Source organism: Telmatherina bonti, assembly GCF_933228915.1.
Source record: "Telmatherina bonti genome assembly, chromosome: 5".
Taxonomy (NCBI): Eukaryota; Metazoa; Chordata; class Actinopteri; order Atheriniformes; family Telmatherinidae; genus Telmatherina; species Telmatherina bonti.
This window is the reverse complement of record NC_136623.1, coordinates 21,591,983-21,610,826: the sequence shown is the minus strand read 5'-3', so window position 1 is coordinate 21,610,826 and position 18,844 is coordinate 21,591,983. Positions and strand designations below refer to the sequence as shown.

General features: G+C 38.1%; 2 protein-coding genes across 2 annotated transcripts; one reads left to right on the top strand and one right to left on the bottom strand.

The window, feature by feature from the left end:
- Window positions 1-2,393: 2,393 nt before the first annotated feature.
- On the bottom strand, window positions 2,394-6,589 carry alg2 (ALG2 alpha-1,3/1,6-mannosyltransferase). Its single transcript, XM_079241363.1, has 5 exons — window positions 6,508-6,589; window positions 5,730-5,901; window positions 5,464-5,601; window positions 4,959-5,126; window positions 2,394-3,833 (listed from the first exon to the last, which is right to left on the bottom strand). Exons 2-5 carry the CDS (start codon window positions 5,898-5,900, stop codon window positions 3,093-3,095), a joined length of 1,218 nt encoding a protein of 405 aa, XP_079097489.1. The 5' UTR covers window position 5,901; window positions 6,508-6,589; the 3' UTR covers window positions 2,394-3,092.
- Window positions 6,590-6,952: 363 nt separating this feature from the next.
- sec61b (SEC61 translocon subunit beta) lies at window positions 6,953-12,619 on the top strand. The gene is made up of 4 exons (XM_079240394.1): window positions 6,953-7,086; window positions 7,556-7,653; window positions 10,389-10,493; window positions 11,255-12,619. Exons 1-4 carry the CDS (start codon window positions 7,084-7,086, stop codon window positions 11,340-11,342), a joined length of 294 nt encoding a protein of 97 aa, XP_079096520.1. The 5' UTR covers window positions 6,953-7,083; the 3' UTR covers window positions 11,343-12,619.
- The last annotated feature ends 6,225 nt before the right edge of the window (window positions 12,620-18,844 follow it).

The following is an 18,844-nucleotide window of genomic DNA, read 5'->3' as shown; positions in this document are numbered from 1 at the left end:
TACCCACACAAGTGGCTCAGGTACTTCAGCTCATCCAGGATGGCACATCAGTGCGAGCTGTAGCAAGAAGGTTTGCTGTGTCTGTCAGCGTAGTGTCCAGAGCATGGAGGTGCTACCAGGAGACAGGCCAGTACAGCAGGAGACATGGAGGAGGCCGTGGGAGGGCATCAACCCAGCAGCAGGACCGCTACCTCCTTCTTTGTGCAAGGAGGAACAGGAGGAGCACTGCCAGAGCCCTGCAAAATGAGCTCCAGCAAGCCACAAATGTGCATGTGTCTGCTTAAACAGTCAGAAACAGACTCCATGAGGGCGGTATGGGGGCCCAACGTCCTCAGGTGGGGGTTGTGCTTACAGCCCAACACCGTGCAGGATATTTGGCATTTGCCAGAGAACACCAAGATTGGCAAATTCACCACTGGCGCCCTGTGCTCTTCACAGATGAAAGCAGGTTCACAATGAGCACATGTGACAGACGTGACAGAGTCTGGAGACGCCGTGGAGAACGTTCTGCTGTCTGAAACATCCTCCAGCATGACCAGTTTGGCAGTGGGTCAGTAATGGTGTGGGGTGGCATTTCTTTGGAGGGCCACACAGCCCTCCATGTGCTCACCAGAGGTAGCCTGACTGCCATTAGGTACCGAGATGAGATCCTCAGATCCCTTGTGGGACCATATGCTGGTGCGGTTGGCCCTGGGTTCCTCCTAATGCAAGACAATGCTAGACCTCATGTGGCTGGAGTGTGTCAGCAGTTCCTGCAACATGAAGGCATTGATGTTATGGACTGGCCAGCCTGTTCCCCAGACCTGAATCCAGTTATAACTCCAAATCCAGACCTCCATGGGTTGATGCATTTGATTTTCATTGATCATTTTTGTGTGATGTTGTCAGTACATTCAACTATGGAAAGAACAAAGTATTCAGATCTACAATGCATTACCTTAGTGTTCCCTTTATTTTTTTTTTTAGCAGTGTATATATTCATTCATTTTCCAAACCGCTTATTCCAATTCAGGGTCGCGGGGAAGCTGGAGCCTATCCCAGCCGGCTTTGGGCGACAGGCAGGGTACACCCTGGACAGCTCGCCAGTCCATCGCAGGCAGTGTATATATATATATATATATATATATATACATATACATATACAGATTTTAAAATTTGATCTAATGCACAATTCTGTATTTATAAAAATATACTTTTTCTATCAATTTAAAATCTTAACTCCAAGGGATCGTGCATTTTAGCTTTGATATTTGCCTCATTTCCATGATTTTCAGCATAAATATAAATTCTTCCTGTGCTTTTCACTAACGTAGCTGTTTTACTCTTTAGATAGGTGGCAATGATCAGAAACTTACCGTTTACAAATCTGAAATTAGGACAGTCTCTTTGAGGTGTTAGTGTTGGAGATGATCATGTTTTCCATTGTGGGGTGGGAGGTAAGAAGATGAGATGTTTTTTAATTTTCTTTAAAATGTTTGTTCCTGCAAAATTATAGGCACGCATCAGTACATTATTTGTTTTCATTTTAGATGAAAAAAATTACTCAAAGCATACCGCAACTTTACTCAACTGATGATTCCAAAACGTGGACCATGCGCCTGAGATGACTAGAATCTGTGCACAGCGCATTACTGAGATCAAAGTGCCTGCAGGGACTCGCATCAGGGTCAACAACAACAAACACGACCTGGTTCCATCTCCACAGGAGATGGTGAGGCATCGCTGCGAGACTATCCTGCATTATGAGTTCAAAAGCAACCTGGTGAATTTCCACAGTGAGCATTTTGCCACATTTGTTACAGTCACACTGTTCGCAACCAGATAAGAGACAGTGATTCAGCTAAGTTGTGTGAACTATCACAACTTTCATAGATTGTGGCATTTGACAAATTAACAACTATTTAATCATTTTATTGTTTGTCAATTTTTTGAAAGAAACATCAAATGTGTAATAACCCGCTTTAAATGTGGCCTTGTACAACTGCTTTGACACAGCTGTTAATGTGGATTTTATCTACACTAATAAAGTTATTTTAAAACACCACCAAAACCTTACTCCCTACTGCTTAAAAAAATGTATCTCTAGATACCGTTCAACAAGAATCCTTCAACACTTTCCAAGTGTCACACTCCCTTTCTTTATTGAGCAAAGGAAACTAATTTGTTGCTGCTTTTGTCTTCAAATGTTTTATTCAGCAATTCAACGTGCGATAAGATCTATTCACTGCATTAACAATGTTTCTGTTTCTTCTTGCTCACCCACAAAATCCTTAGCCCTCTATTAAAGGCCAAAATAAAACTTACTAACAAAGTAAGAGTCAGGAAACTATGTGTCCTCTTGTTTATTAAGACTTCAAGAATGTCAATAAGAGCATTTCTATACAGTAGGAAGGCTGAGGAGGCCAACGCGCAGACACAATGACCTTCTGCTATTCTCCTTGTTGATAATGACCCAGACACAGACACACTGCCCATCAGCCAGACCTCTAATAAAGCCAAACACACTCTATCATCTAATAATAACCTCCCTGCAGCCGAAGGAGTCATGGACAGGCCAGTGTGTTCTGAAAGCAAGAAGAGGAACAAAGCTCTGGGCGGACAGGACGCATTGGAAAGCATCCCATTTATCGATCGCTGCCCAATGGCACATGGTGAAAACAACATTCTTGTTCTTCGTCCCCAAAACACACAAAAACAAAGAGTACTGTAAAAAAGAAAACACACAGCAGTGCAAAACATTTCACTCTAACAATCAGTCCTTTTGGTAGACTCATTTCTGAGACTGTTGCCGTGTTGCTACACTCACACAATTACACACTCACATACACACTTGCAAGGATGGTATTTTCCAAAGATAGGATGGGTAAACTCATTTCTCATTTCTTAATTGGTATAGAAATTCCACCCTTTTTCTACCTTCTCAGCAACCCCTCCAGGGGAATGCTGATTAATTGGCCTCAAAGTCCTCATAAAACCACCCCCACCTCCCAGCACATATACCCATACATCCTGTTAGGAGACGTATACCTCCACTCTCTGTTGAGCCAACTTTTACGTTTCACATTTCCACTGGATTTACCCCTTGCTTGCCATCACTGGCTCAGAATGACAATGTATCCATACAATTGGTCCGAGAAGGCCTGAACAGAGAATTTATCTTGTACCCTCCTCCTCCCAGCTTCTCCCATGTCCCTGCGGAGGTGTGGCTCCTTGACGAACCTCTCCATAGCCTTAGAGAAGGCCTCGGCTGTGGGCTCGCACAGAAAGCCAGTTTCCCCATCAGCCACGCTCTCCAGAGGCCCCCCAGAGTTCACAGCGATAACAGGGCAGCAGCAGTACATAGCCTCTACAGGAACTATACCGAAATGTTCTCTGCTGGGGGTGTACAGCACTGCAGTACTGCCCTGAAGCAGTGCCACCTTCAGGGAATCAGAGGGGGAACGCAGAAAAGTGACACAGTCCCCCAAATGAAGCTGCTCTGCCAAGTCTTTCAGTTCAGTGTAGTGTTGAACGTTCTCTGTGACACGATCGTCGTAGCCCCCAGCAATCACCAGGTGAATGCCTGCTCTTTGACCCGGGGGCAGATTGCACATTAGAATTGCCAGAGCCTCCAGAGCCAGGCCCAAATTCTTCTTTCTCTCATATCGGTTCAGAGACAGAAACATGCAGGTGGTTTCCTCAGGGAGAAGGCCTTCCAGGCCCCGGGTTTCAGTGGATGACTGGTCAAAGGTATGCATGTTGAGGGAGGGATATAGGACATCAGTCTGGACTCTGCTTAGACTATGAAAGGTTTCCCTGAAGATGCCTGCAGTAAACTGGCTGTTTACCAGAATCTAAGAGGAAGTAAAGAGAGATTAGTTCATACGGAAATCACATATATCAGAAGTGCTTTAATTCCCTTTGAGCTGGACAGCAGCCGGAGGTCTGTCATTATTCCAAAGTCTCAACTAAAATCAAAATGTCAGTTCATTTCTATCAGGGCCCTGAGCTTTTACATCACTTTGGCTGCAGAGTTCCTGCTGTGCAGCATTTTAAATAATAACTATGGTTTATTCAAGCTGCTTTAACTCCAAATACGGCATCTTGCTTTTAATTCATGTTATTACAGTACAATTTTAAAAGTTATTAAGTGAAGTGACAATGTAATTAGAATAAATACATAACCCCTCAGCACAAAAAGATATAGAAGAGACAAAAAGGGACATATATTTCTATAATATCCAGTTTGTTTAGATGTTCATTTCCAAACTTGTGAAACTAAGTTTTGTAGTGAGGATTCAGGAAAGAATGACTTTTCTCTTTTGATGCAGTTTCTTGATGAGATTTTGGGATGACACACATAACGGTATATTTATAGACACATCCAAAATCTGAGAATAGCTACCCAAGATCTAAGATTTCTTAGAATTTCTTATAATGTAAACGTGATCTTTTCCTGTGCTGTCATTCTCAAATGATAAAAAACATAAGTACAACAGAAATCTACTAAATAATAAATAAAAGAAATTTCATCTGCAATTTCAAACTTTTTGGTTACTGTAATTTTATATGCACTTCAAAACTCTCAGTAACTGAAATTTTTACCTTAATTTTTCCATGTTACTCTAAGTTTATATTTCTCAACCATGTAAGCATGCAGGACAGTCAGGCTGAGCTTATACCTCACATCTGTACTCTATTGAAGCAAGGTGTTTGTTTTTCACAAGAACATGGTTCTAGTCATCTGTGACAGCTACAGTTCTCCAATCACCTGTCTGCTCATTTTATCTGCTTGTCCTTTAAGAGTAAATAGCTAGAGGCATATAAACCCTCTAGTTTTTTACATGTTAGTATTAAAGTTTTAAAAGGTTAGGGATTTGGTTTTATTATTATGAGACTTTCTTAAATCTAAATTAAATAAAACTGCAAAGTCAGACCAAGGGAAATGACCCTGCATTCCAGCTTCAGGCATTACATACCATATCAGCCATGCCAGTGGTGCGTTCCTCCAGCCAGTCAATGGGAGCTCTGTAAAGCTTCTTTAAAGTGGACTTCCTCTGGGTTAACAGCTGGTCTGGGAAGTGACAGTAGAACAGAACCTTCTTCCTGTGACGGGACAGTCGCAGCACTGGTATACATGCTGACACCTGTGGTAAAACAAGAATAAATATTTTCAAGTTCTCTGTGTATCAATGAGAAAAAAAAACAATAATAAATGTATGTCCTTGTCATACACTGCTAGTTTAGAAAAGGGGTGTCCACCTCTGGTTCTTGAGGGCCACAATCCTGCAGGTTTTCCATATACTCCTGTTTTAAAACATCTGAATCAAATGAATCAGTTGTTGTGCAGAACTTCATTGGTTGTTGGATCCATTTAATGGAAGCCAGGTGAGTTGGAACAGGGAAAACCTGCAGGACACTGGCCCTTTGTGGACTGACTTGGACACCCTTGGCTTAGCAGGACCCAGATAAGTATCAGCTCACCTGATCACAGAAAATGACATCATACTCCAACCCGCTGAGAAAGACGAGGTAGAGTGCCACATAGATCATTCTCAGATATGCACACAGGGCATGCAGGTAGCCAAACAGACTGGTGGGTAGCCAGTCACCCACACACACCTTTAAGAACAGAAAATGTACATGTGGAGAGGTTGGTCTCTGAATAACAATAATACAATGTCTTATATTATTTGAGCATCTTTCACGGACAATGAAAGAATGTGTCTCACAAAAGTAAAATAACAAACCACTGGCAGATCTGGGTCATGGGTTTCAGAGAAGCAGTGTGTTGGGTCGTAATGTGCAGTCCAGATCTGAACACTACACCCCCGGGTCTTCAATGCAACAGCTGCATCAATCACCAGCCGTTCTGCTCCCCCAATACCAAGGTCAGGATGGAGAAACACCACCCGTGCCATTCTGCACAAAAGAATAAATACAATTGAATTATTATAGTTTTATTCATTTATGGAATTAATAGATAAAACCAAAAGATTACATGCAAAACTATAAAACTTGTTTCCAGCATGATCCTTGGTGCTATAACAAAACACTTTACAGTAGTTGATGCTCTAAATTCAGAGAAAGACACGGAAGTCTGCCAAATCATAAGAAATACAAATGGACAGTGTAAATGATTGAAAAATAAAAGCTATACTAGATTAAATAAAAAGAAGATTGTTTATTTTGCAACACTGAAGCAATATAAAACTTAAATGTTGATCGAAATAACAAAAGAAGACTCCAGCAAAAAGTAACTTAAATCTAATTTCAGAGGCCACAAAGGAAACGTTTCAGAACTGAAATGTTGACAGTATAAGATTATTTGTATGAAAGGTTTGCGGTACAAAACAATCAGGCACTAATTATACATTTAAGACAGATGGTTATTTGTCTTAGCAGCTTATGTGATATGACATGGGACTGTGTTGCTCAAAACGTTTTTAACAGCTATATTAGTGGAAAATCATATTTGTAACTCAACATCACCTCATTTAACTTAATGTGTAATACTGTTGTGTTTACCTCTGAAGCTCTTGGCGACTCCGTCTAAGTTTGGAAACCTGTAATTTAGCTGGTCTCTCCAAGAACAACCGTCGAGAAGCGATGGTGTTAGGACACCATTTTGGCTCTTTCAAAGCGTCACTAATAAGCTAGTTGTCCCTCCTGTTTGAACCACAATGGCGCCAGTTTCTTACGCTGTGACACATACGCATCCTATGAGACACGTCTTACTCAGAGTAATAGTAGTTCATATATTTGCCTTTGTATAAATATACTGATTAAAATAACTAATCAATAATGATGAATAAATTCCTAACATGTTTAATAAGACGAATCAGTGTGTTAAACAACGAGGCTCTACACACTATGTTTTAAAAGTAATTTTGTGTTGAATGCATTCAACAGAACAGGCTTATACTCGGTTTCCTCTGCCGGTCTTGAAATTGGAAGTCGTGTCCTTTTTAGACGAACGTCAGCTTTGTGAGATCTCTTCTCAAATTTTGAGCAAATTGAAAAGTGACTGCTGTTCATTTCTCGTGGACATCAGCTTGAAGAGAGGCTCAGGGCTTCAGTCGGCATCGGTCTAAATAAAACAAAATGGTAATATTCTCAGCTTCCTCTGAAACTACCAGATCTCTTTACGCTAGCCTACTTCAGTGCATTCATTTAGACTCGATATATATATCGTTTTGCTATGTGTTAGCTTGTATGCTAACATCAGTCCTTTTTCTGTGGACGTGGCTGTTTTTATTTTTGTTAAGAAAAGACGCCAGAAACATGGATATTCAGAGTTGGTACCAGATACACTACATTATTTAGAGTGAAATGCATGTGCAAGTAAGGACTTTTTCCATTTGGAGTAAAAAAAAAAAAAAAACTTGACTGAAGAGACCCAGTTAAGGCCTTTGCCACCAGACTGGCATAACTGTACCTTGAAGTTACATTTAAAAGTTTGTATTTTGTGGGGATGTTTTGGCTGTGCGAGAGGGAATGATTAGACAGAATGAAGGACAGTAGACGTATTCTAGTTGAAAACATTCCCTGAGACTTGAATCTGTTTTCATTTCAGCCTGGACCAGCAACAAGTGCGACAAATGTTGGGGCGTCTGGCCGTTCCCCCAGCAAGACAGTGGCTCCCCGTGCAGCAGGCTCCACAGTCAGACAGAGGTACATACTGTCTTATTGTGGGACACTCACCCAGTATAAACTATGTCAATTGTTTGCTTTTTTTTTTTTTTTTTTTTAATTTTATTAAGTAATCGGTGGGTGTTCAGTGCTGCTAATAACAGTTTAGGATAATATACACACTGGCATAATCGAAAGTCATATCAGCACTGTATACTTGAACAGATAATAGATTTATGTTTTTGCTCCCATATTGAATTATATATATATATATATATATATATATATATATATATATATAATGTGTGTGTATGTGTGTGTGTGTGTATGTGTGTGTGTGTGTGTGTGTGTATGTATGTATGTGTGTGTGTGTGTGTGTGTGTGTATATATGTGTGTGTGTATATATATGTGTGTGTATATATGTGTGTGTATATATATGTGTGTGTGTGTATATATGTGTGTGTATATATATGTGTGTGTGTATATATATGTGTGTGTGTATATATATGTGTGTGTGTGGGTGTATATGTGTGTGTGTATATATATGTGTGTGTGTGGGTGTATATGTGTGTGTGTGGGTGTATATGTGTGTGTGTGGGTGTATATGTGTGTGTGTGGGTGTATATGTGTGTGTGTGGGTGTATATGTGTGTGTGTGTGTGTATATGTGTGTGTGTGGGTGTGTATATGTGTGTGTGTGTATATGTGTGTGTGTGTGTGTGTGTGTATGTGGGTGTATATGTGTGTGTGTGGGTGTATATGTGTGTGTGTGGGTGTATATGTGTGTGTGTGTGTGTGTATATGTGTGTGTGTGTATGTATATGTGTGTGTGTGTGTGGGTGTATATGTGTGTGTGTGTGTGGGTGTATATGTGTGTGTGGGTGTGGGTGTATATGTGTGTGTGGGTGTGTGTATGTATATGTGTGTGTGGGTGTATGTATGTATATGTGTATGTATGTGTGTATATATGTGTGTGTGTGTGTATGTATGCACGTTTTTTGATGTATACCTGTTCCAACACATCTGATTAAAATTAAGCATCATTGTACATATTTTCAGAGGCTGTCTCATTCATTAACTTTGAGTTTTGTACATTGAAAACCTGCAGGACGGTGGTCCTCGAGGCACAGCTTTGGCCACCACTCTGCTAAAATGTTCCAAAGGAGATTCTCAATAAAGTACAACTTCAGATGCACAGCAAATATTTTGAACTCGGATCTTTGCAAGGGTCCTTGCTCTTACTTTCTGGAACTCCTTCCTCTGAACCTCTGAAATCTATAGAGTCTGTGGTCTCTTTTAAAAAGCAACTTAAAAAAAAAAAACCCTCCATCTTTTTAAACTTACTTTTGCTTAGCTTATGTTGTTGTGGTTTTATATTTTGTTCTCTGTAAAACACACTTGTGATTTTAATCTTGATAGGCGTTTTATGAAATATTTCTTTTTTTAATAACTTGGGGGATTTAAATCAGCAGTAGAAGAAGGGGCAACAAGACAGTGTGAGTCAAGGTAAAAAAACAAAAAAAAAAAGAAGCTTGACAGTCTAAGAATAGTTGAGGTCTGTTCAAGTAAATTGTCATGAATTTGTTCATGCAAAATAATAGTCAGCTCAAATTATCCTAAAGTAACAGTTATATAGTAACCATGAAAAGCCAGAACCAGACAGAGAAAAGTGGTTAACCCCACCCCCACCACAAAAAGAAAGAAAAGTCTTTTGCTCAAATTTGTACTTATGGAGGATGGAGTTGTCTACCATAATAAAGATGGTCTTTCACTTAGACACTTGGTGATCTTCCCTTTTTTTTTTTTTTTTTTTTAAACATATCTAAATATTAAACAATCTATATAAAATGTGCTCTTAATTTACTATAAATAAGTAATTTTTATACTTACCAGTAATTGAGCAATGCAGCTTGACTCTGTCTTTTCCTTTTTTGCTATTAAAAATAAATCAAGTTCTTTCTATATAAGTGATACTTTATCGGTACTGTAGTGCTTTTGTCATTTTACAATCGCAAAAACAGTTAACTAACTTGTCCTTTAGGTTGATGCTGATTGTTGTATGACTGTAGAGAAACCGAAGCTGAATGTTTGAAGTGTAAATGTTTTAAAAGAAATGCTGTTTGTCAGTGGTTGTCCACTAAATGAATTAGAAATGCTTTGTGAAGCACTTTGTAGAACCTCAATAAGGTTGAAAGGTGCTATTTATAAATAAAAATAAAAAAAAGAGAATTTATTATTTGTGCTCTTTTGATAGATTAAAACCGATAGATGTATTTCTGTGGGCTTAATCAGTGTGTAATCAGAGGCTCACTGTAGCCTCTCGCTCATTATTACCCATTACAACCATCCTCTTCATTACCTCATTAACCTCTGTTTAATCTCTTCACATGAGTGAAGCAGCCGGGAATCAATCTGTTTTTTCATCAGCAGCTACTATATTTGTATTAGAATTGCACTGTGAGTACAGTGTGTAATAGCCCACACTTTAAATTCTAATTTTATACACTAATGGTCTTGAAATGTTAATTATCACAAGATGGTTTTGAGTTGCCTCTGCAATGTTTTATTAGTTCTAGTTATTATGATTAATAATAATTACTATTTCTTCTCTACATTGTGATTTTCTTCATCTATAAAATGATTCTATCTTTTGGAGCGTAACATAGTGAGATCTGCAGTTTGAAAGAAGTTGATATTTCAGTCTTTCTTTTTTTTTTTTTTTTTTTTAAATAAAGGGGTTGAGTATTCAGTCTTGGTGTGTGTGTGTGGTTTGACAGAAAAGCCACCAGCAGCGGTACACGCAGTGGCGGCAGGACCACAGGATCTGCAGGTACTGGTGGAATGTGGCGCTTCTACACTGAAGACTCACCAGGCCTGAAAGTGTGAGTACAATTTATAAGAGCTGCTACTATTAAGTAGTTTCACTAGTAAACCCACAAATGTAGTGTTTGGCCTTTTAACTTGCTTCGGGTAAACGTGTTAATCGTCAGGATTTCCGACACTCGAAATGTTTAATGGTAGGAAATTGGACAGACGTGACTCTCCAGTGAAACAACAAATCATGTCTGAGCTGTGGATCAGCTTGATTTCAGTGTGTATGCCATTATATCTCCATAATTATGTGTTAGGAGAGTGCATGTTTTGAAAATACTCATCCTCCAACTTAAGTTCTGCTACATTCTCATCCCTGATATCAGAAAAGGCATCCTGTCTCCTGGCCATAGCCAGTCATGGTTGATCAATGATGCTGTGGTGGTTATTGAGTGCATCTCTACAGCAGTCAAAGGAGGGCAGACGCGCCATACAGTGGTTTATATCGAGTGCATGTTTGTTCCTGCGTTAGACGCCGGCCTCAAAGCTTCATTAAAGGATCCACTCTGAAAGGTCAACTCAATTACAGCCTTCTGACAGGGAGAGGAGGGGGTGCACTGAGGAGAGGGTTGGCATGGCAATGCTGCTACTTAGTGATGTGCTCCTTTCCCCCCCCCACCCCCTTCCAGAGCATCATTTCAGACATGAGAGCCCCCCCTCCTCTCCAAATATTCAATAACATTTGCCTCTACTCTTAAGATGTTTGCTCTAGTTTGTTATAGCTTTGTGTTTTTTTATGTGGGTATTAATCATTGTCTCATTGTTGTGACAGCGGTCCGGTGCCAGTGCTGGTGATGAGTCTCTTGTTTATTGCTTCAGTCTTCATGCTTCACATCTGGGGGAAGTACACCCGCTCTTAAACCTGATGACCTTTGACCCTGCGCCTCAGCTTCTTAACTCTGTGGACCTGGACCAAACAATAAATGAACAAGTTTTGAATTCCCTAAATTGGTATTACTACAACATACAAAATGGATTTTTTTTTTTTTTTTTGTGACCATTTTGCAAATGCAAGATCTTCATCTGCATTAGACTTTGGTAACCCCTTCTCTGCTGCATCTCATCACTTCATGTTTTATAACTGATGTAAATGGGAGGAAGCCTCGCCAACTTTCCTCAGATGTCATATCCTGCTCCAAACAGCTGCCGTGGCATTAAGACAGTGTGGTGCCCAAGGACTTCTTATTTTCAGGCCCCCATCAAACATTTCTCTACATAGCCTGAGTTAATTTTTTGTTAACATTTGTACAAAATAAAATTGTAAAATTGTACAATAAAAAGTTAAAAAAAAAAAAAAAAGTGTTTGAATGTAACTTTTTTGTTGTTTTTATAGAAATAAGATTTTCGGTTAAATGTTTTCATGTATGACTTTCTGTGTTCATTAGCATGGTACTGAAAAATCATACTTACCCAAATAATTTTCAGATGTTATTGAATGGTTTTAACTACATGCAGTTCATGTTTATGTTTAATTTTAAATGAAATTTTTAAAATGTTTAATCTCCCAAAGAAATATTTTTGAGCATTTATAATTGTGTAATTGTGCCATCTTCTGCTTCCACGTGTTCACATTAACTTATATGTTGTTAGTGGAATCAGTATCAGTAGAAAAGTCTCTAAATGTTTATCGTAACATATAGTGACAACTTTCATCCAGTCACACTCCTTTGTAAAGCAAACTTCTCAGTATGCATACATCTTGTAGAGATTTGGAGGCAACAGTCTGTAGCGTAGGCTGCCCCAGGCTTTGTTATCACCTGTGCAGGAGCCTTTTTTCTACAGCTTCTATAATTGCAGGCAGGAAAAAGTAATAAGTTTCTATAATGTCAGAGAAATTCCCAGAGGCAAATGCACACAGGTCATCAAAATCAGTATAGCAAATTACTATCATCACATTAACTATATGTTAAGACAATTTCCAGAATAAAAAGGATGCTATGGAAAGTGTAAATTAAAAAGTATTTAAACCTTCAGAATATTTTACTAATATTGAAATGCATGTTCATCTTAAAGCCAAAAATGTTTAAAAGATTTTAGTTCAGGCTTACTATGGTTTTACATCACATTTTCCCAACTAAGAGTTTGAGAACTGAGGATTTCCCATGCTGTTGCATTAAAAATAAAATGTTATTCTTGCTTTGTGTTGGATTTAAGCTGCCAGATAGTCATGTCTCATTTGTTGTATTTTTCTTTTCAAAATGCTAATTTTAAATTTGATGTCACAGTGAATCATAAAAGATGTGACAGGCAGCGCCTGACTGAAATGCAGGCATGAAAATGCTGTTTTTTTCTCATTTATTAGGTTAACTGCACTGTGTTAAAGCAAACCTATTTCTGCATTTAAAAAAAAAAAAAAAAAAAAAAAAGCTACAGGTGATGAACTAAAAACTTTCTGTTGGTGATTAGTTTGGCAACAACTGAACACATGTTCAACTTTTTTTTTAGGAACCATACTTATTTAAGATGAACTGATGTGAAGCAGAAAGCTGGTCCTGCAAATCAAAATGAGAAAATTCTTTTAGAAATCTTTAACCTCACATCATCTGTGTCAGAGCAGGACACATCTGCTTGGTGATGAAAACGTAATGAAAATAGAATATGTGATACTGATACATTTAGTGCATGCCTATGGCTACACTGATATGTAGATCTTTTGGAGTAAGCTATGTTGTTATGGCGATGACATCCAACGCATGTCCAGGACAGCCTTTCTTGTTTCAGTGAAACAATTGCAAACCAAATTCTGCACGTCTTTGTGTTAAAATAGCCCACATGCTAATCTTGCCTGTCTGCAGAAGAAACCTATTACCCATTAATAAATTAGAAAGTTAGAAAATCATATAAAACAAATTTAAATCAAATCTCAATCTCTTCAGCCTGTAGTTCTTTTTACTCACTTTTTCCATATATAAAAATAATCTTTCCTTAGGCAAATCTTTGTATATTTACCTTTATGTATAATCAAACTTTATTAGTGCGAGAGATAATTAAAATATTATTTGTGGATGTTTTTTTTGTTTTGTTATTTTAATTATCAGAAAAATCTTTCCAGTGGTCCATCTGAATTTCTTCTCCTGAGGGGGGCGCTGCAGACTGTTTTCTGAATGTTACTGACTCATCACATAGTAACTACAGTATGCACAGAGAGGTTATATAGTGCAACGCTTTATGGTGTTAAAAATCATAATGACTGATTAATTATAATCTGATAACCAAGTGCTTCATATCCACACTTGGTTTTACATAAAAGTCGCAAAACAATTGATGTGATAACATGAATTTGAACTATGTGGAATTTTAGATTAATTTCATTAAGAGAGTCAAGGAGCTGCTGGGGATGTTTTGGAGCTGTAGATGTAGTTCTGGACCATCCTGCATCACCAGGTTATCTGTTGTTGAATATGAAACCACCAGCTGGCATGGGCTGTGCTTGTGTGGAGTGTTATGTGTGTGTGTGTGCTATCTTGTGTTAAACGTAGCATTCATGTCCTGTTCATTAATTCATTCCGTTGCCATGGCTTTGCTTTCCGAGAGGCTTCCAGTGTTCGTGGCAAACTCCTATCCCCCTGTCCTTCTCACACATACACACACAATAAGGATACGCTAGCAAACCCTGTAGCCCAAATCACAGTGGCACAACACGACACTGAGCCAGAATAATTCAACAAAACAATTAAATATGAAGAAGTTGTGGTGAAGCTGTCCCTCAGTGCTCAGGAGTCAAACAAGCCCAGGCAGCACGAGGAGCACTGAGGCCCTCCCTGCTGCTCCAACCTGTAGTTCTAAACTCCTCCTGACACTGTCTATACAAGTCAACTCACTGCTTCACTCAGGGGTGAAAAAAAATAATTTTTCACTCGAATCTTGCTGCTATGACTGAGAGAGCTCTGTACTTTAGTTTATGGATAGATTTCTCAACACTTATTTTTGTGGGTTTCTGTATGTTTTTGGTCATTCAAAGGGCTACACATCTATTTCCACAAAGCTTTGAGAGCCGTGAGTGGGAACATCTGTCCATGTTAGTGTAAGGTGACTGCTCTATATTAATATTGCATAAAGCTGTTAGGATTAAAATAAATAATCAGTTGTGTTTTTGTTGTTGTTGTTTTTGTTTTTTGTCTGTCTTTTAAGCACTTTGCCAAAAAGTATGGGAAGCCTAACTTAGATAAGGATGACATAAAGAAATTATAACTTCATAGTTGTTTGCATAACACAAAATCAAAATGTTTACAGCTATTCCTGAAATAAAAAAGACCAAAAGTGTCATGAGAATAATTTGGGCAGAAAAGCTGCAACTAGTAGACTACAGGAAGCCAAATTTTCCAGTTTCTGATGAGCATTAAAATATCCCTTAAATGCATTTTTAATCTTTCCACAAAGTGGTACCTTATATATTATATATAAGTCTTATGTCATTTGTGGAAAAAAAAAACATTAGACCATTAAATATTGGCTTCTTTTTTTATGTATTTGTTGCTGTGAAGAACAGCGACAGAGCAAGCCTGTGAATCAGTCGCTCATTTTTCCATTTTCAAACATAAATAACTTGCTGCTTTAGTCTCATAAAGTTTTCAGAAACACCTCTTATCTGTATTTTAACTGCCATTTATAAGTTATCTGTGCAGATGAGATCGTTCATTTCCACAGCATCAAAGCTGCAGCAGAGGAGATCAATAAACATCAATCATGCATCTACATGCATGTATGGTTACGAGCCAGCCGCGTATCTGGGTATTAAATCATCCTGAACATGCACATGTATTTTGTCTTGTGGAAAGAAGAAGGAAAGTAAGAGACAGGTAGAGAAACAAAAAAATACTTCCTCTCTACCTTTTTCACCAGAAACCCATTTCCTGTGAAGAAACCATGTTTTTAAAGGGGGTGTGCCCTGACATAGAGGGGTGAACATGCAAAAAAAAAAAAAAAAATTAATAAAAAATGCAAATATATACAGACTTGATGAACACTAAGGACAAGTCATATGTTTTCATTTATACATGATGCCATTTAGCATGTCTGAATGAAAATTCTCATCATGACTCGCACTCGGGCTCACACACAGGCTCTTACATGGAGATGTGCCCTCCTGCAGATAAACACACAGACGCGTCTTATCAGATGTCAGGTGCAGCAGAGGATTTGGAATGAGAAACTTTCCTTTCCGACGCTGTGCAGAATATTCTCTCTGCAGATGAGCACAAATGCCCACTGTTGCATGTAGTTAAGTCAAGTATGCGTGTGTGTGTTCTCTGAGCAGATCACTTGGTTGGTAAAGCATGGAATAAATGGACATACGGGTGGAATCGATCCATGCTCAGTGACCAACTGAATCCTGAGGGATGTCCAAAAACTGAGGGTTTGTGGAGGGGATGTTCAGATATCAGTGACAGGATCTGCACTGTGAAATGGCAGTGAGGTCGTACACAGATCTGTCAGCAGACCAAGCTGTTGTGTGTGATATCATATGAGTGTGAGGAGTGGAAATGGTTCTTCCTTAGTCACCTAGGCCCCTTTCCTAAGCATATACTGCACTAAAACAAGAGCGAAAAAAAGTTAGTAAAACTGGAATAAAAGAATAAACTCAGGTATGAAATGTGTGGTCATTGTTCTTCACTCAATACATATTTAAGGAAACACACACATACTGGGACCAGTTTGGGCCTTGGTGCTTTAAGCCAATGACTAACTCTGTGATCAGAGGACAGTCGTCTTGAGCTGCACTGCATAGAAAATATCATATATTACTTATAATATGTAACATATTTGAATATAAATTTGATTGAGGATGTCCACTCTATGGTCACACAGGGATGCCAATGTTTTGCACTAGAAAGCATTTATACATAAAGGTAATTTTAATCAAAATGACTACTTTTACACAATGACTTAGCTTGATGACGTTTATTTTTTGTGTTTGTCCTCTGTGTTGGTACCTTACAAAAATACTTGTTCATGCTGTTCAACTGTATTCAGATAAACACATATCAAATGAATCCAGCTGTTGTAATCATGGGACCATGTACTGGTCTGCCAATGAATGCCACTGCCTGTTAATGGGCAGCAATCAGTAGCACAGACTGACCTACTGAGAGGTGAAAACTTTTTCACTGTAAAATAATCTGACTCCATATTCTGACAACCAGGCCACATGGTTGCTGTTATGTGAACCAATTGCGGGTCAAGAGGGTCAGAGCTGAGTGAGAATTTGTGAATGTGTGTACCGTATGTGCCACCTGGATGCTCCCTGATCTTTCTGGAAGTTGATATCCCTTCAGACAGAAATAAGAGTCAGAGTCCAAGCCAAGACTGAGTCTGTACCCATCAGCACCTCATCTCTCACTCTGTAATCCTTGATGGAGCATATGCTCACCTCATGCTCAATGCATGGCATGTGCAGGAAGCATAACCTACTTTTTATTTATTCACATCACATTAAAGTAGTGTAAATGTAATTTAATAACACACATTTGAACCGATCATAAACTGTCAGAGATGACATTGTTGACAATGTCAACTATTAACTTATAATCAAAATGTTGGCTTACCCAGGCTATTATCAGCATAATTCAACAGGTACTTTGACTAATTTAGCCAAATAAAAAAACTCACTTTTAGATATGAACCAGTTAATAATAGGAAGCAAAGTATCTCCTTACTTGATCTTGACCAAAATAGCTCCATATTTAAATAAAAAAGTAATGAACATTTTACTTAAGAGCCATGACAGATTGTTTTATGTTTTAATCAACTTTCTATAGTTCCTGATTGATGGCAAGTTCAGTTTGATCAAGATGTTCTAAGATCTTCACCAGGTGCTGGTATAGTAGCCAACAGCATCAGTTAAGATACAGAAGCTGGCTGAAATCATAACATCCATCCTCAGAAAGGACAATAAACTATTAGTTCTCCATGCAGATAACATCAAATATATTATTGAATGGCTAAAACTTGTGATTATCCTGTAACCTCAGCCATGAATGAAAAATATACTGAAAATGCCTCAAAATATTTTTATATTCGGGTGAGAGTGAAAGGTATACTTGTAATGTCTGAACTCACAAAAAACAAATAAAAATGGCTGACTTGTGATAATATTTTGTGGAAAAGTAAAATGAAATGCACTCACCTTTTATATTAGGCCGAAATACCAAACAGTTATAGGTGGAGAGGGGTCATCTGAGTTTAGATCAAATAGTTTTTTAGAAGATATAGAGGTTGAAATTATCACTGTTAAAAGATTGAGCAGGATTTCAGTATTAGATGCATTATGACTACGTCAGTTTTTCAAATACCTTATAGAAAATTAATATACCTTTCATCAAAATTTTAGATCATGTGCATAATTAGTATGTGCCTGCCTCAGCATCAATTCCCATACCTTTATATGTCTCTTTTTGTGCAATAATTTGTTATTGGTGGTAATTATAACACCCAGCATTTCGAGCTGGACACTGAAGTTGGTTGGTCGTCACCTTCTGTCAGGAATGTCATATTTTATGTATTTATAGAGAGCTTGCTGGAATTTTCCTTTGTTATATATTATCAGTGTTTTCTTTTAATCCAGGCTCTTGTGAAATAAATTCAATTGTTTAGATCTTATTTCAAGTTCCAGCTGCTTGGATTGAGCTCAGTCAGTACTTTCTTTTTGTTACTGTACACCTGAAATAGCCTGCAAAATAATCTGACGCTAAACCATCTCTCTGCTTTAATTTATGGATTTTCATTTCAAACTGTTCTTGTTTTTTAGTCACTTTATGTCTTTTTATGTTTCATCCCAACTCAGCTGGTTTTCTTGTCTATATTTGTCTCTTTAATCTATTTTTCCTCCATACTCCTTGTTTTATTTTGTTTTGTTTCTTTGTTTGTTTTACAAACTAAACATGTACTACTTCTACGACGAAGGCCTTTGTATACTGAGTAAATAAAGTAAAACATACCTTAAGGATATATCTTGTTAAATAAAGGGATCTATTCAGTTTGCCTTTTTTCTTATTTGAAAAAAAAAAAAATCTCAACTGCATACTGATCATGTCGACTGGCAAACTAAGGAATTCCTGTAAAATAACAAATAACTTATAAAACTTATAAAGATGATGACATGATGAAAAGGAAAGAAATATAAACAGAACAGGAAAAATGAGACCAGATATTTTCTAAAAATAGAAAGACAAGTGAAAGAGTAGAGGAAAATTACATTTTGAGCAACACATCTCCAACTGCTGAGACTCAAATACACACAAAGATGAGTAAAACAAGGCACCGAACAAAGAGACAGCAGCAGCGCAAGACATTGGAGAGAGATATGAATAACTACAGGAAGATGGAAACAAGTGGAGATAATAGAGTGTGGGACAAAACCAAA